Genomic DNA, 26,546 nt, shown 5'->3' with positions numbered 1-26,546 from the left:
GTCTGAATGTAAGATATTCGGGATGTTTTTACATTCATACATGGCTAGATAGAGAAAATGTCAGTATCGTTTGTAATTCATACACATTTTCTCAAAAGGGTGTTTTACAGCTTCAGTAAGCAGCACTTCCCCAGACTCATGCTCTTTGGTAGTCATTAAGTCAAGCAGAATATAGCCTTGTTAAAAAAGTAGTACTCTGTCATCAGAATAATCACTTGTCTAATCACATTTGTAAGACATGGTGCTCATCTTTCAATTTTTAGGTGGGATCTCCTCATCCACTTTGCCCTGGCTGTTTCTTCCATTATTTCTAACCACCCTAGGCAAATGTAAGTCACAGTCATGGAATTTCCCTGCATGATTTACATTGGCCAGTTTTGCGGCATTAATTATTTCATTATCTGGCTTTGTACAAGAATTGCAGTATATTTTCAGATAATTTTCAATGATTGCAGTAGGCTTCAGTGGAATTTGGAACCTCTGTCTTTAACCTCCATTGCTTTAAAAGGCTATCTAGTTATTTGCATTGTGGCATTTTATGTTCTAGGAATCGCATTTTTTTTTGTGTTCTGGCATAACATTACTTCGGATATATATCAAGGCCGTTCTTAGCATTTTTCATTGGAGCAAGAAGTTTTCAGTGTTCTGCAGTTTACAATTGTGACTTGACAATGTTTTTGTATCATCTCATAAATTAAATATTCTTGTGTTTTTTTTTCTCCCTGTCTTACTTAAAAGTGTTCCATGCTTACCTGTGAGTTGTTTGGCTTTAGATATAATAGAAGTGTTACCTTTAGCTTTTTAGTCACACATGGCAAACCTAGGCATGATATCATACTCTGATCTTGACATCCCTCAATACTTATTTCTTTTCACAATAATGATAATGTTTTGCTTTATTCATAGTACTTCTAACATTGTGCTTTATTCATTACACTTCTAACATTGTCTTTATTCATTACACTTTCTAACATTGTGCTTTATTTATTATACTTCTGACAGTGTGCTTTATTCATTACACTTCTAACATTGTGCTTTATTCATTACACTTCTGACAGTGTGCTTTATTCATTACACTTCAAACATTGTCTTTATTCATTACACTTTCTAACATTGTGCTTTATTCATTACACTTTCTAACATTGTGCTTTATTCATTACACTTCTAACATTGTGCTTTATTCATTACACTTCTGACAGTGTGCTTTATTCATTACACTTCTGACTTTGTGCTTTATTCATTACACTTCTGACAGTGTGCTTTATTCATTACACTTCAAACATTGTCTTTATTCATTACACTTTCTAACATTGTGCTTTATTCATTACACTTTCTAACATTGTGCTTTATTCATTACACTTCTAACATTGTGCTTTATTCATTACACTTCTGACTTTGTGCTTTATTCATTACACTTCTAACAGTGTGCTTTATTCATTACACTTCTAACAGTGTGCTTTATTCATTACACTTCTAACATTGTCTGTATTGATTACACTTCTAACATTGTCTTTATTCATTACACTTTCTAACATTGTGCTTTATTCATTACACTTCTAACATTGTCTTTATTCATTACACTTTCCAGCATTGTGCTTTATTCATTACACTTTCTAACATTGTGCTTTATTCATTACACTTCTAACATTGTGCTTTATTCATTACACTTCTGACTGTGCTTTATTCATTACACTTCTAACATTGTGCTTTATTCATTACACTTCTGACAGTGTGCTTTATTCATTACACTTCAAACATTGTCTTTATTCAGTACACTTTCTAACATTGTGCTTTATTCATTACACTTTCTAACATTGTGCTTTATTCATTACACTTCTAACATTGTGCTTTATTCATTACACTTCTAACATTGTGCTTTATTCATTACACTTCTGACAGTATGCTTTATTCATTACACTTCTGACATTGTGCTTATTCATTACACTTCTAACATTGTCTTTATTGATTACACTTCTAACATTGTCTTTATTCATTACACTTTCTAACATTGTGCTTTATTCATTACATTTCTAACATTGTCTTTATTCATTACACTTTCTAACATTGTGCTTTATTCATTACACTTCTAACATTGTGCTTTATTCATTACACTTCTGACAGTGTGCTTTATTCATTACACTTCTAACATTGTGCTTTATTCATTACACTTCTGACAGTGTGCTTTATTCATTACACTTCAAACATTGTCTTTATTCATTACACTTTCTAACATTGTGCTTTATTCATTACACTTTCTAACATTGTGCTTTATTCATTACACTTCTGACATTGTGCTTTATTCATTACACTTCTGACAGTGTGCTTTATTCATTACACTTCAAACATTGTCTTTATTCATTACACTTTCTAACATTGTGCTTTATTCATTACACTTTCTAACATTGTGCTTTATTCATTACACTTCTAACATTGTGCTTTATTCATTACACTTCTAACATTGTGCTTTATTCATTACACTTCTGACAGTATGCTTTATTCATTACACTTCTGACATTGTGCTTATTCATTACACTTCTAACATTGTCTTTATTGATTACACTTCTAATATTGTCTTTATTCATTACACTTTCTAACATTGTGCTTTATTCATTACATTTCTAACATTGTCTTTATTTATTACACTTTCTAACATTGTGCTTTATTCATTACACTTCTAACATTGTGCTTTATTCATTACACTTCTGACAGTGTGCTTTATTCATTACACTTCTAACATTGTGCTTTATTCATTACACTTCTGACAGTGTGCTTTATTCATTACACTTCAAACATTGTCTTTATTCATTACACTTTCTAACATTGTGCTTTATTCATTACACTTTCTAACATTGTGCTTTATTCATTACACTTCTAACATTGTGCTTTATTCATTACACTTCTGACAGTGTGCTTTATTCATTACACTTCAAACATTGTCTTTATTAATTACACTTCTAACATTGTCTTTATTCGTTACACTTCTAACATTGTGCTTTATTCATTATACTTCTAACATTGTGCTTTATTCATTACATTTCTGACAGTGTGCTTTATTCATTACACTTCTAACATTGTGCTTTATTAATTACACTTCTAACATTGTCTTTATTCATTACACTTTCTAACATTGTGCTTTATTCATTACACTTCTAACATTGTCTTTATTCATTACACTTCTAACATTGTCTTTATTCATTGCACTTTCTATCATTGTCTTTATTCATTACACTTCTAACATTGTCTTTATTCATTACACTTCTGACATTGTGCTTTATTCATTATAATTCTGACATTGTGCTTCATTCATTACATTTCTGACTGTGCTTTATTCATTACACTTCTGACAGTGTGCTTTATTCATTACACTTCTAACATTGTCTTTATTGATTACATTTCTAACATTGACTTTATTCATTATACTTCTAACATTGTGCTTTATTCATTACACTTCTGACATTGTGCTTTATTAATTACACTTCTAACATTGTCTTTATTCATTGCACTTTCTAACATTGTGCTTTATTCATTATATTTCTAACATTGTGCTTTATTCATTACACTTCTGACATTGTGCTTTATTAATTACACTTCTAACATTGTGCTTTATTCATTACACTTTCTAACATTGTGCTTTATTCATTATACTTCTAACATTGTGCTTTATTCATTACACTTCTGACATTGTGCTTTATTAATTACACTTCTAACATTGTCTTTATTTATTGCACTTTCTAACATTGTGCTCTATTCATTACACTTTCTAACATTGTGCTTTATTCATTACACTTCTAACATTGTGCTTTATTCATTATACTTCTGACAGTGTGCTTTATTCATTACACGTCTAACATTGTCTTTATTCATTACACTTCTAACATTGTGCTTTATTCATTATACTTCTAACATTGTGCTTTATTCATTACATTTCTGACAGTGTGCTTTATTCATTACACTTCTGACATTGTGCATTATTAATTACAGTTATAACATTGTCTTTATTGATTACACTTCTAACATTGTGCTTTATTCATTACACTTCTGACAGTGTGCTTTATTCATTACACTTCTGACATTGTGCTTTATTCATTACACTTTTGACATTGTGCTTTATTGATTACACTTCTAACATTGTCTTTATTCATTACACTTTCTAACATTGTGCTTTATTCATTACATTTCTGACATTGTACTTTATTCATTACACTTCTGACTGTGCTTTATTCATTACATTTCTAACATTGTGCTTTATTCATTGCACTTTCTAACATTGTGCTTTATTCATTACACTTTCTAACATTGTGCTTTATTCATTACATTTTTGACAGTGTGCTTTATTGATTACACTTCTAACAGTGTGCTTTATTCATTACACTTTCTAACATTGTGCTTTATTCATTACACTTTTGACATTGTGCTTTATTGATTACACTTCTAACATTGTCTTTATTCATTACACTTTCTAACATTGTGCTTTATTCATTACATTTCTGACATTGTACTTTATTCATTACACTTCTGACTGTGCTTTATTCATTACATTTCTAACATTGTGCTTTATTCATTGCACTTTCTAACATTGTGCTTTATTCATTACACTTTCTAACATTGTGCTTTATTCATTACATTTTTGACAGTGTGCTTTATTCATTCCACTTCTGACAGTGTGCTTTATTCATTACACTTCTAACATTGTGCTTTATTCATTACACTTTCTAACAGTGTGCTTTATTCATTACACTTCTAACATTGTGCTTTATTCATTATGCTTCTAACATCATGCTTTATTCATTACACTTCTGACATTATACTTTTATTGCTAGGTATCCACTGTCTTTCCTTTATTAACAGCTGGATGATAATAATGGATTGAGATTTAAAATGTCTTGTATTAATTTTTTTTATGAACCATTTCCTCACTTGATTTGTTTTCATTAATTAACAAGTAGTTAAATGTTTTAATTTTTTAGGCATAATCACAGTTTTTCACATCTGAACAACTCATCCATTGTGCTTATTTGTTTTACAACTACTGTATTTTGTATCTTATTTGTCATGCAACTACTTTATTTAGGTTAACATATCTATATCTCATTTGTCACTCAGCTACTGTATTTAGGTTAATATATCTATATCTCATTTGTCACTCAAGTACTGTATTAGGTTAACATATCTATATCTCATTTGTCACTCAACTACTGTATTTAGGTTAATATACCCATATCTCATTTGTCACTCAGGTACTGTATTTAGGTTAATATATCTATATCTCATTTGCCACTCAACTACTGTATTAGGTTAATATATCTATATCTCATTTGTCACTCAACTACTGTATTAGGTTAATATACCTATATCTCATTTATCACTCAAGTACTGTATTAGGTTAATATATCTATATCTCATTTGTCACTCAGCTACTGTATTTAGGTTAATATACCCATATCTCATTTGTCACTCAACTACTGTATTTAGGTTAATATATCTATATCTCATTTGTCACTCAACTACTGTATTAGGTTAATATATCTATATCTCATTTGTCACTCAAGTACTGTATTTAGGTTAATATACCCATATCTCATTTGTCACTCAAGTACTGTATTAGGTTAATATATCTATATCTCATTTGTCACTCAAGTACTGTATTAGGTTAATATATCTATATCTCATTTGTCACTCAAGTACTGTATTAGGTTAATATACCCATATCTCATTTGTCACTCAAGTACTGTATTAGGTTAATATACCCATATCTCATTTGTCACTCAAGTACTGTATTAGGTCAATATATCTATATATCATTTGTCACTCAAGTACTGTATTAGGTTAATATATCTATATCTCATTTGTCACTCAAGTGCTTATTTTGGTTAATATATCTATATCTCATTTGCCACTCAAGTACTGTATTTAGGTTAATATACCCATATCTCATTTGTCACTCAACTGCTGTATTAGGTTAATATATCTATATCTCATTTGTCACTCAAGTACTGTATTAGGTTAATATATCTATATCTCATTTGTCACTCAACTACTGTATTAGGTTAATATACCCATATCTCATTTGTCACTCAAGTACTGTATTAGGTTAATATATCCATATCTCATTTGTCACTCAACTGCTGTATTAGGTTAATATATCTATATCTCATTTGTCACACAACTATTAAGTTAACATACCCTTACCTTGTTTGTTACACAACTAATGTGTTTAGGTCAACATACACATGTCTTGTTTGTCATACAACCACTGTAGATATGTTAATATACCCATGTCTCATTTGTTACACAGCTACTTTATTTAGGTTAATGTACCCATATCTCATTTGCCATACCCATATTTCATTAATTACAAAACTACCATATTTATATCTTATTCTGTCAAACAGTGTATTTAGGTTGCTATAACCTCATCTTTTTGTCAAACAACTACTGTCAGACAATATGCTGATATCATATTTGTCACACAATTAATGTGTTTAGGTCTTTTAGGACTCTGGGTGGACAACTGGTCTTTAGCACTCGCCTTTACAGATCACTGCCATCTCTCTTTCTTTCTCACATACCCAAATCAGCCAATTTGGTACATGAGAAAGCTTATTGGGAGCTTCCCATGGGTTGGTAGTTCTTACTAGGGTTTTCCAAGGTTATTCCACTACCAGTTATTCTGGTCACTCTGTATAGCCCATCCTGTGCTGAAGAATAAATGGTATTAAAACCCACAACAATCATATCTTATTTGTCACACAACTACTGTAATTTAGGGTAATACATCCACATCTTATGTGTCACAACTTCTGTAGTTAATATATCCATGTCTTATGTGTCACACAACTATTTAGGTTAATATACCCATGACTTATGTGTCACACAACTATTTAGGTTAATATACCCATGTCATATGTGTCACACAACTATTTAGGTTAATGTACCCATGTGTTATGTGTCACACAACTATTTAGGTTAATGTACCCATGTCTTATGTGTCACACAACTATGTAGGTTAATATATCCATGTCTTATGTGTCACACAACTATTTAGGTAATATACCCATGTATTATGTGTCACACAACTATTTAGGTTAATATACCCCTGTTTTATGTGTCACACAACTATTTAGGTTAATATATCCATGTCGTATGTGTCACACAACTATTTAGGTAATATACCCATGTATTATGTGTCACACAACTATTTAGGTTAATATACCCCTGTTTTATGTGTCACACAACTATTTAGGTTAATATATCCATGTCGTATGTGTCACACAACTATTTAGGTTAATATACCCATGACTTATGTGTCACACAACTATTTAGGTTAATATACCCATGTCATATGTGTCACACAACTATTTAGGTTAATGTACCCCTGTTTTATGTGTCACACAACTATTTAGGTAATATACCCATGTATTATGTGTCACACAACTATTTAGGTTAATATACCCCTGTTTTATGTGTCACACAACTATTTAGGTTAATATATCCATGTCGTAAGTGTCACACAACTATTTAGGTTAATATACCCATGACTTATGTGTCACACAACTATTTAGGTTAATATACCCATGTCTTATGTGTCACACAACTATTTAGGTTAATATACCCATGTCTTATGTGTCACACAACTATTTAGGTTAATATACTCCTGTATTATATACCCCTGTCTTATGTGTCACACAACTATTTAGGTTATTTTTCTTATACTACTCACATACTATACATTTAATAAGTTTGTGTCTAGGGCATTTGAATTTGCTTTTTAGTCATTTCACTATGCATTTGGTCATGGAGGGGTTATTAAATAAAATCATTCTTTTAGTGGTGAGGGTTGTTGAATAAAAGCAGTGATTTGTCGTGTGATAAATGAAATTATATATCTTGGCACATCTAAATTTAAACTTCTTTAATAATTTTGATCTTTTACCTGCTAAGATTTGCTGAGTTAGAAATCATGATACTCATTCTTTAGATTCCATTATAATGTGTTTAAGATCGCTATTCACAGTGTTAGATATATTTGAAAACCTGCAGTTATTATATTTGCCATTTACCTTATGAAAATACAATATTCTTATTGCTTCTAGCATGAGAAAATCTTGGAATTTCTTAAAAATTCTGGTTATATATCTGTTAGTTCTTACATAATGTGGTTTCTCTCACCAGGTAATGTAGTCTTGCTCTTGTGTCACATGTCTCATGAGCCTCTACATACAATTCATATGACTGATTGTGTCATGGGGCCTCTATGTACAAATCATGTCACATGTCTCATGGGGCCGCTATGTACAAACCATATGTGTCACAAATCATATGCTACATATCTAATGGGGTCTCCATGTGTCACATGTCTCATGGGACCTGTATGTACAAGTCATGTGTGTCACATATCTGATGGGACCTCTATGCTAAAATCATATGTAGATTGTTATTATACCCCAACTCCTATAAAGGGATCCTTGTGTCCATCATTACATGTGTCTATACATTTTATGCAAGGATTGTATGTGAAAACTTATTGAATTTTTTACATTAGATTAAAGCATATGATTTTTCCAGTAATAGTGTTGTTGTTTTATTATTATTATTATTATTATTTCTGCAGCCACTGGAGTGTCACTTGACCAGATTTACAAGTCCCTCAACAGAACAATACTTTTCCAGCTGTCACGTCCAGTGGACAGCATTGCAGGACAGACACTGGTGCTTGATGCACTCCACAAACTGACCAGTAATAGAAGCCTTGTATTTGGGCCTGGAAACTATGACCAGGAATTTCTTGGTTGTCTGTGTTATTGTTTGCTGAACCTCACAGATGATCCTGTTAATAGGTAGCCTCTTTAACATCCAGTACTTTTACATTTTTAGCTCTTCTGGTCACAGACCAGATCAGCATTTAGAATTGCCTTTCATTTGTTATCCAGTGTCCTGGCATCTATCATCCATTAGCATTTAGAATTGCCTTTCATTTGTTATCCAGCATCCTGGCATCTATCATCCATTAGCAGATATTTTTATTTTGTTACTCCTTGAAGATTACTGGAAGGATTGCCATGAATCTTTACAGATGAATGCATCACATGGTCTAGTTGGTCTTTAATGAAAATTTCCCCTCAGATATGCTATATGGCTGCCATGTCATCTATCTTGAAAATGTTGTTATTGCTACTACTCCTGAATAGATAGTCATATCAGCATGAGATTTCCGCTAAAAGATTTCTTGTGATGTCTAGTTGGTGTGAATGAAAATGATACCCTCAGACACCTAACTGATTGTCCAGAATGGATGATCATATCTACATTAAATTTCATTAAAAATTATATGCTGTCTACCATCTGATTAAAATCAGATCTCCACTGTCCTACATGCTGATCTGAGAGTGACTGCTTTGGGGCCATGTTCTGGTGACCTTTGAATTAGCCAGTGGAAAAGCATCTTTCAGAATTTGGAAGTGAATTAGATCTTTTGGCACTCATTGATGTTGTTCAGCCATATTCCCAAGTTTTATGACTTTATCTGATTGGCTGACAAAATTAGCAGTTGTGGTCTGTCATAGATATCAGAACATGTCCCCTAAATGGTCACTCTCAGATCTTCACTTAGGACAGTGGAAATTGGATTTTCTTCATATTGATGCTGAATGCATGGTACCAAATGGAAATTGTGTAGATCATGTGTACAATATGGACACAGATCTCATTCTCACTACTTCAGCAAATCAAGACCATACCTATAGTAGGTTTCAACAAAAGAGTTCTTTTCATGTCTGATTGGTTCTAAATGATGTCATTATTCCTGTATTAAAATGATACTGATACAAAATGGCTGCCATGATAGCCACCCTGAACATCTTTCTATAGCTTCTTCTCCCAAACAGACACTTGTATCGACATGGGGTTTCCCATAAAACATTATTGCAGTCTGTAGGTAGCAGTGTAAATGGTTCTCATCTGATCTCCAGCATTGCAATATGTCCATCTTGAAAATCTTGCTATCACTATTCTTACTACATGATTGGTGGGATTTACATAAGGTTTTCAGTAAAAGACTTTTTGCAATATTTAATTGATTGTGAATGGAGGTGGAGCAGATCTGACAACCATCACAAATACATGCTTCTGAGGGAGTTTTGATAATCTAACCTGATTGATATTGGGGTGAAGGCAAGGTACATGCATTAATTGTTGTACTTCACCGTACTTATGACCATTGTGATGTGCATATTCAAGTAAATTCTGGCCAGACTTTGTATTTAATTGCATTCCAATAAACAAGTTAAATCTCTGACATTGATTTTAAGGTCAGTGGTCTGGACATAGGTTTTTAGCTTTACTTGCAATTAAACATGTTATTATACGTAGACATTGCTAGAAATCATTGATAGGCTTTTAGCTGTACTGGCTTGTAAACAGGTGGTTATCCCTCAACATTGCTAGAGACCACTGATAGGTTTTTAGCTGTACTGGCTTGTAAACATGTGGGTATACCACAACATTGCTAGAGACCATTGATAGGTTTTTAGCTGTACTGGCTTGTAAACAGGTGGGTATACCACAAGATTGCTAGAGACCATTGATAGCTTTTTAGCTGTACTGGCTTGTAAACATGTAGGTATACCACAACATTGCTAGAGACCATTGATAGCTTTTTAGCTGTACTGGCTTGTAAACATGTAGGTATACCACAACATTGCTAGAGACCACTGATAGGTTTTTAGCTGTACTGGTTTGAAAACATGTGGGTATACCACAACATTGCTAGAGACCATTGATAGCTTTTTAGCTGTACTGGCTTGTAAACAGGTGGGTATACCACAACATTGCTAGAGACCACTGATAGGTTTTTAGCTGTACTGGCTTGTAAACATGTAGGTATACCACAACATTGCTAGAGACCATTGATAGCTTTTTAGCTGTACTGGCTTGTAAACAGGTGGGTATACCACAACATTGCTAGAGACCACTGATAGGTTTTTAGCTGTACTGGCTTGTAAACATGTAGGTATACCACAACATTGCTAGAGACCACTGATAGCTTTTTAGCTGGACTGGCTTGTAAACAGGTGGGTATACCACAACATTGCTAGAGACCACTGATAGGTTTTTAGCTGTACTGGCTTGTAAACATGTAGGTATACCACAACATTGCTAGAGACCACTGATAGGTTTTTAGCTGTACTGGCTTGTAAACATGTGGGTATACCACAACATTGCTAGAGACCATTGATAGGTTTTTAGCTGTACTGGCTTGTAAACAGGTGGGTATACCACAAGATTGCTAGAGACCATTGATAGGTTTTTAGCTGTACTGGCTTGTAAACATGTAGGTATACCACAACATTGCTAGAGACCATTGATAGCTTTTTAGCTGTACTGGCTTGTAGACATGTAGGTATACCACAACATTGCTAGAGACCACTGATAGGTTTTTAGCTGTACTGGTTTGAAAACATGTGGGTATACCACAACATTGCTAGAGACCATTGATAGCTTTTTAGCTGTACTGGCTTGTAAACAGGTGGGTATACCACAACATTGCTAGAGACCACTGATAGGTTTTTAGCTGTACTGGCTTGTAAACATGTAGGTATACCACAACATTGCTAGAGACCATTGATAGCTTTTTAGCTGTACTGGCTTGTAAACAGGTGGGTATACCACAACATTGCTAGAGACCACTGATAGGTTTTTAGCTGTACTGGCTTGTAAACATGTAGGTATACCACAACATTGCTAGAGACCACTGATAGCTTTTTAGCTGGACTGGCTTGTAAACAGGTGGGTATACCACAACATTGCTAGAGACCACTGATAGGTTTTTAGCTGTACTGGCTTGTAAACATGTAGGTATACCACAACATTGCTAGAGACCATTGATAGCTTTTTAGCTGGACTGGCTTGTAAACATGTGGTTATACCACAACATTGCCAGAGACCATTGATAGGTTTTTAGCTGTACTGGCTTGTAAACATGTGGTTATACCACAACATTGCCAGAGACCATTGATAGGTTTTTAGCTGTACTGTCTTGTAAATAGTGATTCAAGGTTTAAGGTCAATGTGATTGATAAACAATTTTATGTTGCACTAACATGTGCCGTGTAAACTCAATAATACATTTTTGTACTGAATATGGTATGCTTAAGTTTCTCAGGATTATCAGAGATGCTTTCAATATTCAGTATTCAATATTCAGTAGTTTAAAAGAAGATTCCCTCAAATTTGTTTTAACCAGTATAGTGTCAGTTTCTTTAAGCAACTTCAGCACAGAAGGAAACATTATTTGCAATCATTTTGTTAGAAGTTCATCATCAGAACTCTAGGTAAACAGTATACTTTAGCATAGTTTACACAAATAGATTAACCAACAAATGCAAAGTTTTTAAACACATTCCCTATATGCAAAACAATTTACTTTTTAGCATTGTGTTTTGTTATGGTGTATTCAGTCAATAAACACTATCGAATTGTGATGAGAACTTGGTGTTCCATGAATATTTTAAACAACTTATTGGTGATAACACATATTGAATAAAGCCCTGCAATCGATCACATCATGAGATAGCCTTTGTCATAAACTGATTTGACAAGTATAGTAAATGTATTGGTAATTAAGATAGTTGTTTTTCAGATATAGTAATGTAAGGCTTTCAAAAAATGCATTATTTAACTTGAAAAACAACCCCAGTTAGTTCAAGACCAGTGAGGTAGAAACTCAATTCATTAAAACCTTATCTAAATTATGATAAGTGATCCTCTTCAAACTTCCTTTTGCATTGGCAGTGTTTTCCAATGACTCAGCACTATCGTCATTTGCTAAACCACATATATTAAATAAGTGGATATGTATTGTTGCTGGGTTTTGTTAGTTGATGGCTCCTCTGCATATTTGTTTCAGCGCTTCCAACCTGAGTGAGATTAGGCCGGTACAAACAATATGGCACTTCAGTATTAATTCATCTGGGGAGGAGCACCAAGCATTAGCCCAAGGAAAGGGCAGCAGGGCCATGGTTGAGGGACTACAGCTTGTGGCCAGTGCAGCAAGGAGGGTTTGGGAGGAGCTGTACATATGCAAAAAGCCGGTTAGTTATCTGATTTGGGTCAGTTCACATAACTGCATATTAATACACATTTGTCCTACACTTCATACTTACTCATGTGTGGTGTTCATCCAGCTGTATAGATCATAAACCCAGATCTACCTGAGCATAATGTACTGCAGTTCCTTTTAGTTACTGTTTCTTGTGAAAAGCTTAGACCAAGGCCTTCATGGGGGTAATGTACCAAAGATCAAGGTCAGTACTGTTCATTTTATGTGTTATATCATGCAAACCACATAGACCCCGGTTTGCCTGGGCATAATTTGCTGTCGATCAATGTCAGTTCTGTTTACTGTAGCTACTATTTCATACAAATAGCATCAGTCCAGGTCTACCTTGGCATAATATTACCACATCAGGGTTGGTACTGCCCTCTTTGTTAGTTTCATGCAAACAGCGTAGTCCCAGGACTGTCTTGGCATAATATTACCACATCAGGGTTGGTACTGCCCTCTTTGTTAGTTTCATGCAAACAGCGTAGTCCCAGGACTGTCTTGGCATAATATTACCACATCAGGGTTGGTACTGCCCTCTTTGTTAGTTTCATGCAAACAGCGTAGTCCCAGGACTGTCTTGGCGTACTATACTGAGGGTTGGTTCTACTCCTTATACGCATGTATCCAATTTCAGCTTTCCCTTGGCATGGCATTTCTGCCGTGACAAGACACTGCTAAACTTGATAAAAAGTACAAGAGTGTGCATTGAGATTTGTTTGTGATGATTTCATAAGCAGCTCTCATAAACCTTTACTTATGGCAAAAGTGCCAACTCTGAAGGTGTGAATATACTTCAGGTTATGTGAATATACTTCAGGTTATGGCTCTAGAGACTCTCAAAATACTTAATAAGCATGTTTCCAAATGTCTGGATGTTTTATTTTAAACACAATAAAAATAATTTTAGATGTTCAAATATTTTACATATCCCAGGAATTAAAATCGTTATATCTGGCAAGAAATCCTTCAGATATGCAGATGGCATTCTATGGTATTAGCTACAAATCCTTTAGATATGCAGATGACATTCTATGGTATTAGCTACAAATCCTTTAGATATGCAGATGACATTCTATGGTATGAGCTGCCAAATCCTTTAGATATGCAGATGCCATTCTATGGTATGAGCTACCAAATCCTTTAGATATGCAGATGACATTCTGTGGTATGAGCTGCCAAATCCTTTAGATATGCAGATGCCATTCTATGGTATGAGCTACCAAATCCTTTAGATATGCAGATAACATTCTATGGTATGAGCTACCAAATCCTTTAGATATGCAGATGCCATTCTGTGGTATGAGCTACGAAATCCTTTAGATATGCAGATGCTATTCTATGGTATGAGCTACCAAATCCTTTAGATATGCAGATGCTATTCTATGGTATGAGCTACCAAAATTCTTTAGATATGCAGATGCTATTCTATGGTATGAGCTACCAAATCCTTTAGATATGCAGATGCTATTCTATGGTATGAGCTACAAAATCACAGTAGAGAGCAATCAGATTTTAGTTCATTTAGATCTTTAATTTTATAGTGGAATGGTAAGGACTGTAAATGTAATATCTGTAAATCATACCGCACCCCCCCTCCATGATGACAGCTAATGTTTGTGTAAGAGTTTGTTGTTTATCTGTCCTTGTCTTATGTACTATCAAGTGTCCTACTGTTAGCTCCTTTCTTTTTAAGTCAGGCGTAAGCTGCATCACAGTATGCTTTTTATTCTTTTTAAGTCAGGCATAAGCTGCATCACAGTATGCTTTTTATTCTTTTTAAGTCAGGCGTAAGCTGCATCACAGTATGTTTTTTTATTCCCAATTTGTTGTCTTATGTACTATCAAGTGTCCTACTGCTAGTTCCTTTCCTTTTAAGTCAGTCATAAGCTGCATCACAGTATGCTTTTTATTCCCAATTTGTTGTTTTATGTACTATCAAGTGTCCTACTGTTAGCTCACAGTATGCTTTTTATTTGTTGCTTCTGCATTAATTTTAAATTTGTCCAGTAATAGTTTTAATTTAAATCATGAGTTGTGTTTTTTCATTTATCAAGATACTAAATTCACTTTTGCTTGCTTGAGTCTCAAGTTATACATTGTGTGTTTTGTGCAGTTTGTCCTTGTGTATTATGATGTGTTTTTATGTCTAATCATGCTTATTGTAATGCCTGGTAATTTGTTTTATGTAGTGGTGACAGAAAGCACATTAGAGCTTATGTTGAATTTTTTAAAATCATACCGATATTAAATAAATCTTATTTTGTCTTGTCTTGTCCTTTTAATTATTTTTTTACGTAAACAGTTTAGATCCAGATCTTCCTTGGCATACTGTAACACAGATCAGGGTCAGTTCTGTTTGTGTTATAATTTCATGTGAACAACATGACTTGAGTGTGGCTAGGCATACTGTAACACAGATCAGGGTTAGTACTGTTTGTGTTAGCTATAATTTCATGTGAACCATTTCTGAAGTGTGGCTAGGCATACTTTAAAACAGATCAGGGTCAGTGCTGTTTGTGTTAGTTATAATCTTCATGTGAACAACATGACCTGAATGTGGCTAGGCATACTGTAACACAGATCAGGGTCAGTACTGTTTGTGTTAGTTATAATTTCACGTGAAGGGGCCCCGAGTGGTCTAAAGTGCTCACCGTTATGGATCACTGCCATCACGTCTGTCTGCATGGGTTCGAGTCTCGGGTTCAGCCAATGTGGGTAAGTGAGAATGCTTGCCAGTAGTTTCTCATGGGTCGATGGTTCTTTCCTTGGTTTTCCTGGGTTCTTCCTCCACCATTAATACTGGCCGCCATGTATAGCCTATCTTGTGCTGAAAAATGGTGTTAAACCCTACAACAACAACAGCAATTTCATATGAATAACATGACTTGAGTATGGCTAGGCATGCTGTAACACAGATCAGGGTCAGTACTGTTTGTGTTAGATATAATTTCATGTGAACAGCATTTCTGAAGTATGGCTAGGCATACCGTAACACAGATCAGGGTCAGTTCTGTTTGTGTTATAATTTCATGTGAACAGCACAACTCAGGTGTGACTAGTGTTTTGAGTCTGTGCTCTTTAAATAAGTAACAGAAATGAGTGATGACAATAAGCTTTGTAAAATTTAACAAATAATTTATTTCCCAAAAATACTAAGTGAAAATGAGATAAAAGGAACTTATGGTATTGCAAATTAAATCCCAAAATAATGCAAGAATTAAAGACACAAGTCCTAGCAATTTAAAGTCAAATTCAGTTCAAGTCCCAAAGAGATCCAATACTGAAGGCAATATTGTGTCTGTTAAAGCCTATGGAGTGCTGATGTGTCAGTATCTTGAATCACAGAAATATTATTCCAGGTTTGAATTCAGTATAAATTCCAATGAATGTCTTTATCCAAAAATTCTATCAGAGCACTTTTGTATTTCCAGAGAAAATAATCATTTTAATTCAATCATTTGAAGAAATAAAATTCATCCCAAATATGCATAACACTAGGCATAATTTAACTCAGATCAAAGTTTGTACTGCTTATTTTAATATTATTCATGTACATTCATCTTGAAATGGTTACTTTTTCAAAATATAACATCTGATTACTTTATTCCTTGAAATCAATTGTGTTGTATATTATGGTGTTATGTATGATGACATTATTGATGATCAAAGGTAAAGGAAGAATGCCATCACTGCAGTTTTTAACAAAACCTGACAAAAAATAGTTTTTTCAAGTTTCAGAAATAAGCTGTGTAAATAAGAATGTTCAGTAGGAAATTTTGTAAAAGTCAGCATGAACACTAAATTAATATTGTGATTTGCTTTGGAAACAAATTGTGGGGAATTTGAAAAAAATACTAATCAATCTTATCTTTGACAATTTATGGAAATATACACTTTGTGTTGTACTTGTGGAGGACACTGCACTATGCTCCATGATCATGTTATAATCTGTCCATTAAGCCATATTGCAGAATACTTGCTGTTTTTGGGATAGGATGTTAATGTTAAAGGAAATCTTTAAAATCAAGTATACCACATGTGTCATCATACACCTGTATTTCTTTTTTTGATATAGGTGTTGAGATAATTGTGTATTCTAAGTCCTTAAGATGTAAAGAAAACATCTGTGCTTTCTATAGCAGTCCTCTCACTGCTGTGTTAATTCTCCATTCCATTTTTGCATTACATGTGCCAGGCAAAATGTGTTCAAAGTCCACCACATATATGTATGTACTAAATGTTCTTATTTTCACCAACTTCAAATGAAAAGTGTTTTTGTTTTCACTTTTTTTACACAGTATCTTTACTTTCTTTGTTAAGGTCCTAGAAGAACTGTTCAGGACTCAGCTAAATAACATTGATCCTGCCAACCCAGAGAAAATACCTTCTCCTGATCTGCACATAGTCAGGTAGGTAACTTACTTGGATTTCTAACCTTTAGTTCATAAAGACTCGTTTTGATTGGCAACGACAATGTAACATGCTTAGTGTTATAAACTGATCTTAGTTTGCTGTGATATAGGAATTCACTGAAGGCACAGAAATGACCAAATGCACCCTCCTGCATGCTGTAAGGGGCAGTTAATGGAAATGATGCAATGCACCCTACAGCATGTTGAAAAGGGCCATTCATGGAAATGGTGCAGTGCACCCTCCTGCAATAATGGAAATGATGCAATGCACGCTCCTGCTTGTTGTAAGGCTCAATTAATGGAAATGATGCAATGCACCCTCCTGCAGGTTGTGAGGGGCAATTAATGGAAATGATCCAATGCACCCTCCTGCAGGTTGTAAGGAACTGTTAATGGAAATGATGCAATGCAACCTCCTACATGTTTTAAGGGGCAAATAATACAGGCAGGAGTGATGGTAGCTCAGTGGTTAGCATGCAAGAAGGTGTATGCTTGAATTCTATGATTAGATCAGCCCAGGTCAGCTAAGATGGTGTGTCCTTGGGCAACTGAATTTACTCCAATTGCCACATCACTAAATAACCTATTTGTCTTGCTGTGTTGCAAAACAGCAAACCAAAACATGACTGTTTGGAATAAGCTTGTTTTTGATAGAATGTTTCCTTAAAAGTATGTACTATACATGAATTTGTTTTCGCAAGCATAAAATTTTAGCATGTAGAAACACTGGTGTCTACCTGGATGGACACTGGATGCCACATCTAACACTGGTGTCTGCCTGGATGGACAATGGATATTGCTTCACACACTTGTGTGTACCTGGATCAACAGTGGATATTACTTTTAATCCTGATGTCTGCCTGGGTTGATAGTGGATGTTTCTCAGATACTGGTATCTGCCTGGATTGACAACGGATTTTACTTCTGACATTGAAGTCTGCCTGGATTGGTAGTGGATGTTTCTCAAATACTGGTATCTACCTGGACTGACACTAGATTTTACCTCTAACATTGAAGTCTGCCTGGATTGATAGTGGATATTATTCAGACACCGATGTCTGTCTGAATAGACAGTGGATGTTACTTCAGTTACTGGTGTCTACCTGTATGGACATTGGACGGAAATGCTATGTTTTGTGCATGATGTTTTTTCATTACCGCATTGTCAGCCAAAATTCATGTTACATGTGGTTTGAAATATATGATGATGAAATGTTATGACTCTTTGGTCATATACTAAGTAACAGAGAGAAGCAAAACCAACAAGTTTTGTAAAACGTAACAAATAATTTAATTATCAAAGTTATAAATGAAAACATAATAGGAAATTACATTCTTATGAAGGGAATCCAAAATAATCCTCAAATAAGGAAATGTATGTGTCCACCAAGAATCATGACATTGTCAAAATGTCATTGCCCAAAACCCCTTTTAATAATTCACATTAGTCCAAAATAATAGTATAGTCCAGTGAGCAATTTCTGTTTCCACTGAACAATCCAAACAAATATTTTTACCTTTCAAATAATATATAAGTACTCATAAAAAACACCTGCAGACTTGATGTTACAACAGGAACACAAGAAAAAATAATAAAATACTGCTCTGGCCAAGCTACTTATATACTGGCAAAAATGCTAAAACAGGCATATTATCACAACTACCTACATGACAAATCACCAATGTCCAACATCTTAGAAGAATTCATAAGATTTAAACCATCCAATGGGAATTAACTTAATTCTTATACGATATCAACTGACCAAACTGTCCAATGGGAAAAAGACTGAATCTCATAAACATATTTGCTAATAATTCTATTATTATTAGTCCTATCATATTTACTAATAAGTCTGTTATTAGTAACTATCAGGACATATCAATTTATTTTTAGATCATATGCAATTTTACATTCTGTAATATCTTAAAAATGACCCCAAGCATGTATGCCAAACCCAGCTAGAAATAATCACTGCAATTTACAGTCATGCATACACAGCTAGAAATAATCACTGCAATTTACAGTCATGCATACACATTTTAAAAATTAGTGATATATATATATAGCATGAAATGAAATGGCCACACTATAGTATGTCTGTGTTCACAAATTGTAGAATACCAGCATATATTGATTTTCACTGGGTAAAGTTAAACTACCAATAAAAATATGTATTTTTGCCTGTTGTTAATTCCTTAAAATTTGATTTCACTGTACATTCAAATTAAAGATTCACTAAAATTTAATGATGCTTAAATGTTATGATTTTCAAGTCTGCATAACATCGGCATCCATGTTCATGTCATTCTTTCATTATATATATATATATATATATATATATATATATATATATATATACACACACACACACACACACACACACATACACACACTAGATTAACCTGTGTTAAGTAATTTTACTGTTTTCCACTAGACCACTGATTCAGGAGTCAGCTTGCAAAATCTGGGTGATATATGCTGATAATGAGAGGAGAGGTTCTTACATGCTGAGTGAGAGACTGCCAGCCCAGATACAGTCAGTGAGTAGACCCAGAAGTGTTCTTCAGTTAGTAAACAATATTACTTCAACTACAAACTCTCTTATTTACTAACATCTATACACAGTGTTTATTGATGACAAGAAAAACAGGTACTTGATGTCCAGAATCTATGGCGTAGAAAATAATTTCCATCAAAACTGTCCAAAACCTTTTGGTAAATTTGGTGTGGCAGGAGAGTCTGCTATTTTGGTTTCTTGAGTCAGCCAGTTAACCATTGGGTTTGTAATATACCTATGGCTAAATAAAAATATGTGCATTATTTGTATCAGTTGCTTTAAACAAATTTTGTTCTACTGTTTGTAAATTCGAAAATGTATACCCTGAAATTACAGCTTGTTGGTGTCATTGAAGTTTGAGTTGCTGGAACTGGGCATGATCTCACTATGTGTTAGGCTGTTATAATTAGTAAATTAAACAGACCACTTATTCCTTCATTCGTGATGGCAATTTGATCTGTGAATATTATTGATGTCTTATTCCTACAATTCAAACTTGATGGTGACATCCAAATGGTCTGTTTTGGCATTCAGCAGAGTAAACATTACTCATGTTTGAGTATCATATTTGTAAGCTCTCTCTCTCTCTCTCTCCTTGAATATTAAAGGAGACATTTTTTCAGTGACAAATATAAAATAACTAATGTCATTTACCTAGAAACATGTAATGCATGTTTATTGTACATAATTAGATTGGGAATATATTAATTTTAGTTTCTGATTCTTAACTGCTTAATGAAAACTCATACAAATATTAAGGGTATCTGAAAACTTGGAGCAAAGATGGTGTTAATGTTAAGAATAAAACCACATTTGTCGTTACCCATTACCATTTCTTGTCTTGATTTCTGCTGTCCACTTATGTTACATTTAGCCATTAAATAGACAAAATCTTTCTGCACAGATCTATATTTTTTCTTAAAATACGCCCAGTTTTAACACTTTTCTTTTGAACCTATCATCTGCATTGTGCATTTTATTGATCCTTTCCCCTTTCTTTTCAGAAATTACAGAAAGTTGGCAGTGGTGTATTGAAATTAGCACAAAGGAGAAGCAAGAAGGAGTTACCTCTCAAAACGTCTCCCTCTTCCAACGTCCATCTGGGAGTAAGCAAACTTATATATTTAACCAAACAGCCTCAATCAGGCCACATCTTGATCATTGTGTCACAACACTAGGCAGGGCTTTTCCTCATTCAGGCCATATTTTGACCATTGTATCACAACACTAGGCAGGGCTGTTCCTCATTCAGGCCGTTACTTGACCATTGTGTCACAACACTGGGCAGGGCTGTTCCTCATTCAGGCCATATCTTGATCATTGTGTCACAACACTAGGCAGGGCTGTTCCTCATTCAGGCCATATCTTGATCATTGTGTCACAACACTAGGTAGGGCTGTTCCTCATTCAGGCCGTATTTTGACCATTGTATCACAGAACTGGGCAGGGCTGACAAAGCTATTTAAACATTTGGCTCTATTACCAGTACAGACCTATCAGTTAAATACAAAATCACAATTTTACTAGACCTATATAATCTTCCATTAATGTGTACCAGGTCTCTGATAGTTAAAAATAAACCTTTAACCATATTTTCTTGTAAATGGCTAAAATTATATTCTTCAGCTAATCCTGTGGGACAAAGACCCAAATTTTGAATGCTTCATTTCCACATCAAATTTGTTATGGATCAATGGCCTAGTATCCCAGCTTCTATAAGTTGGAAGATAGCTGCCAGTTTTCCATTCCAAAATATTGTTTGTCAGAGCATTGATGTCATTAAAGACAGACAAATTAGATACTTAACTGATGATTTCTTTTTTTATTTGGATAATAATTAGTGTAAATCTATTGCAACTACATAATGAATAAAAGCAGTATCTTATCATGTACTGATAATCCATCAAGGAACAACTTCAAACATTAGGAATTTAAAAATATTAACATGTAAAAGATTTTCTTAAGAATTTTTAAGATGTTAGTGACCATTTTCAGTTAGCACAAAACAACAAAAGATTCATCATTGTTTTATTTGCCATTAAATTTGTATTAAAGCTTTATTATGGTCGAAAATGTAACTCGTGTAACCAGGATGGACAAGCAAAATTTTATTTCTCTATTTAAAATTTAAAAAATATTTGGGAGCCAGCAGTTGGCAGGTTTTGGTGGCGGAAGTAGCTATACCACATCTCTTAATAATATCTTGTCCAAACAGCTCTGCCAACACAGCGGGAAGATAAGCATATCCTATCAACTCGATAGCAGCTTGAAAGATATAGATATCTCCCATGAGTAGAGATTAAATAAACTGCTGTTTAGTCTTGCTTTGTTTGACATACATTAATAGCCTTTTTTATAAATATTAAAATGTACATCCATTGGGAATGGATTGGAATGGAAAAGGTTTCAAGAATGTGGTAGCACCGACTGTATTCATTCTACACTGAGTTATAAATAATTTAATGTAATCATAAGACTTTTGATAATAGAAGCCCCCAGAATAACATTTTTTATTTGTGCATTGTTTCAATGATATCTCAGTATCACATTGTGGAGATGACTGCAGAAATTAAATGACTCAGTTCAGAAATTGACTGTGAACATCAGTTATGAAATTGACATTGCAGTAATTTGATGATTCAGAATTAATATAAATCGACTGTCAGCAAAAAGGTTGTTGAATTAACCTTGTTGTAATGTCACTGTTAACATCAGGTTGTAGGTTGACCATTCATTAATTAGGGATCATAATTTGATTGCATGAGGTGGTAGAGATGACCCTGCAGTAGTTGAATGATTTGAATGACAAGGTGACTGTCAAAATGAGGTTGCAGAGATGACCGTGCAGTAGTTAAATGATTTGAATCACAAGGTGACTGTCAACATGAGGTTGTAGAGATAATCATGCAGTAATTAAATGATTTGAATCACAAGGTGACTGTCAACATGAGGTTGTAGAGATAATCATGCAGTAGTTAAATGATTTGAATCACAAGGTGACTGTCAACATGAGGTTGTAGAGATAATCATGCAGTAGTTAAATGATTTGAATCACAAGGTGACTGTCAACATGAGGTTGTAGAGATAATCATGCAGTAATTAAATGATTTGAATCACAAGGTGACTGTCAACATGAGGTTGTAGAGATAATCATGCAGTAATTAAATGATTTGAATCACAAGGTGACTGTCAACATGAGGTTGTAGAGATAATCATGCAGTAATTAAATGATTTGAATCACAAGGTGACTGTCAACATGAGGTTGTAGAGATGACCATGCAGTAGTTAAATGATTTGAATCACAAGGTGACTGTCAACATGAGGTTGTAGAGATAATCATGCAGTAATTAAATGATTTGAATCACAAGGTGACTGTCAACATGAGGTTGTAGAGATGACCATGCAGTAGTTAAATGATTTGAATCACAAGGTGACTGTCAACATGAGGTTGTAGAGATAATCATGCAGTAAATAAATGATTTGAATCACAAGGTGACTGTCAACATGAGGTTGTAGAGATGACCATGCAGTAGTTAAATGATTTGAATCACAAGGTGACTGTCAACATGAGGTTGTAGAGATAATCATGCAGTAGTTAAATGATTTGAATCACAAGGTGACTGTCAACATGAGGTTGTAGAGATAATCATGCAGTAGTTAAATGATTTGAATCACAAGGTGACTGTCAACATGAGGTTGTAGAGATAATCATGCAGTAATTAAATGATTTGAATCACAAGGTGACTGTCAACATGAGGTTGTAGAGATAATCATGCAGTAATTAAATGATTTGAATCACAAGGTGACTGTCAACATGAGGTTGTAGAGATAATCATGCAGTAGTTAAATGATTTGAATCACAAGGTGACTGTCAACATGAGGTTGTAGAGATGACCATGCAGTAGTTAAATGATTTGAATCACAAGGTGACTGTCAACATGAGGTTGTAGAGATAATCATGCAGTAATTAAATGATTTGAATCACAAGGTGGCTGTCAACATGAGGTTGTAGAGATAATCATGCAGTAATTAAATGATTTGAATCACAAGGTGACTGTCAACATGAGGTTGTAGAGATAATCATGCAGTAGTTAAATGATTTGAATCACAAGGTGACTCAACATGAGGTTGTAGAGATGACCATGCAGTAGTTAAATGATTTGAATCACAAGGTGACTGTCAACATGAGGTTGTAGAGATAATCATGCAGTAATTAAATGATTTGAATCACAAGGTGACTGTCAACATGAGGTTGTAGAGATGACCATGCAGTAGTTAAATGATTTGAATCACAAGGTGACTGTCAACATGAGGTTGTAGAGATAATCATGCAGTAGTTAAATGATTTGAATCACAAGGTGACTGTCAACATGAGGTTGTAGAGATGACCATGCAGTAGTTAAATGATTTGAATCACAAGGTGACTGTCAACATGAGGTTGTAGAGATAATCATGCAGTAGTTAAATGATTTGAATCACAAGGTGACTGTCAACATGAGGTTGTAGAGATAATCATGCAGTAATTAAATGATTTGAATCACAAGGTGACTGTCAACATGAGGTTGTAGAGATAATCATGCAGTAATTAAATGATTTGAATCACAAGGTGACTGTCAACATGAGGTTGTAGAGATGACAGTGCAGTAATTAAATAATTTAGATCACAAGGTGACTGTCAACTTGAGATTGTAGAGATGACCAAGCAGTAATGATATAATTGAGATATAATAACTAATACTGGTATTCTTTTCCAGGATTATGAGATGTTTACTGCTACCCATGTTGCTGTTGTTAAAGACCTGGTAGAACTTCAGTATCACCAATACCTGAAGGTATGCTGTTAGCTGTCTGATCTGTGTAAATAGATACCTAGACACGTGTCAATTTTATGTCATTGGTGACTGTGCCAGTAAAGTGACTAGAAGCATAGATAGACACTAATGTCACTTCTATGACATCGATTGCAGTTTCAGTTACTATAAGCGGATAGCTAGGTACATGTGTCATTTTTATGGAATCCATGACAGTGTCAGCAAAGGTACTTTGTATCTATTAGGCAGATTACTTGGCACAGGTGTCACTTTATGGTATCGATGGATGTGTCAGCAGAGTTATTATAAGTAGAAAGATAGACACAAGTGCCACTCTTATGGCATTGATGGCTGTGTGAACAAAGTTACTAAAGTAGGTAGCTAGACACAGATGTTGCTTTTTATCGCATCAGTTGAATTATCAGCAAAGTTGGTTAATGCAGATAGCTAGGCACATATGTCACTGTTATGGCATCTATGAAAGTGCCTGCAAAGTCACTGTAATCATATAGCTAGTCACAGGTGTCACAGTGATTTAATCAGGTAGCTAAACACAGCTGAGGCTGTTATGGCATCTACACTGTTGTCAGTAAAGTTAGCACCACAGGACTTATTGCTGGCTGCATCTTTAGGCCTTTCTTCCTTCCACTCTACAGCTCTTGAGGATTTGAGGCAAAAGAACAAAATGAAGTATCTTTTCACTCTACAGATACATGGACCAGTCATGTGGATCAAAGATCCCATAACCTGTCCCAACATTATGACTTGACAACGTCCTCCCTGCAAACAGCCTATTTCTATTTCAACTGGCCTTAGCCTAGTAAAAGGGATCTTCATGGACAAAGACCTCAGAACAATAAGTACATGGAAATCAATCTGTTGTCCAGTCTGTTAAATCAGGTGTATACAGACAATTAATAGAGACCAGTCTAACCCACATTTGACCTCACTGCATTCGACATTTATGATGCCAAGCATAGTACCTCAACTTCCAATGGATGCCACTTCTCAGTTCACTCAGCCCTTGGTCAGTAGAAGGGACTCTTTAATCAGCAACCAATTGTAAATCACCATTTCTATTTCAAAGCCCTACATGAGTCCTGTTAGTGGCAGACCTTAACACTCTTAGCCAGCCTTGTCTCGGGCAACTTAAGAAATGTCAATCTCACATCTTTGCAAGCAGAGATGATGATGCTTCCTCTCATGTGCCTTCACTTCGATCTCACTATGTTGCAAGAAGACTCAGCCTTCAGAGCCTTCTTTGAAGAAGTATTCTGCCTTTTACCCCTGGAGTTTTTCCCTCCTTCTTCAAGGGTTCCCACACTACCGGGAAGAAGTCAGGAGAAAAAACATTCCCGACTTTGAAAAGTCTTTGAATTTTGCAAATATTGATGAAAGTCTGGAAAAACCAGGGAATTTTCCTCAGAAACAACTACGTAATTGAGTCATAACTCAACTGATTGTGAGCTTAATTTATTGATTTCTAACCAGAATATTAGGAGGTTGCAGTAAGGATCATTTGTGTGCTTGCCATAAATATATTTGTTGAGACAATCCAAACGTTCATTGGATTAGATTCGTCTAGTAGACTTTTTGTTTCACAGACGGCTCAATATCCATGTTTTTTTATGGAAGGTATGAAAACCAGTCTAGCATCACAAGA

At 34.5% G+C, this 26,546-nt stretch overlaps 1 protein-coding gene across 3 annotated transcripts in view; it reads left to right on the top strand.

Moving 5' to 3' along the window:
- The window catches only part of LOC149806226 (WD repeat and FYVE domain-containing protein 3-like), a 413,256-nt gene that overhangs the window by 249,308 nt on the left and 137,402 nt on the right, over positions 1-26,546 (top strand). For all 3 annotated transcript variants that reach the window (XM_089951178.1, XM_089951177.1, XM_089951179.1), the window contains 6 exons: positions 8,612-8,837; positions 12,905-13,088; positions 17,423-17,511; positions 19,950-20,055; positions 21,077-21,178; positions 24,827-24,904. In XM_089951178.1, the coding sequence (XP_089807304.1) occupies positions 8,612-8,837; positions 12,905-13,088; positions 17,423-17,511; positions 19,950-20,055; positions 21,077-21,178; positions 24,827-24,904 (785 nt within the window). The remainder of the gene's footprint in view (positions 1-8,611; positions 8,838-12,904; positions 13,089-17,422; positions 17,512-19,949; positions 20,056-21,076; positions 21,179-24,826; positions 24,905-26,546) is intronic.

Source organism: Sinohyriopsis cumingii, chromosome 2, assembly GCF_028554795.1.
Source record: "Sinohyriopsis cumingii isolate HCF-2022 chromosome 2, ASM2855479v2, whole genome shotgun sequence".
Taxonomy (NCBI): Eukaryota; Metazoa; Mollusca; class Bivalvia; order Unionida; family Unionidae; genus Sinohyriopsis; species Sinohyriopsis cumingii.
Note: the sequence above shows the minus strand (reverse complement) of the source record. Positions and strands in the feature narration are given on the sequence as shown.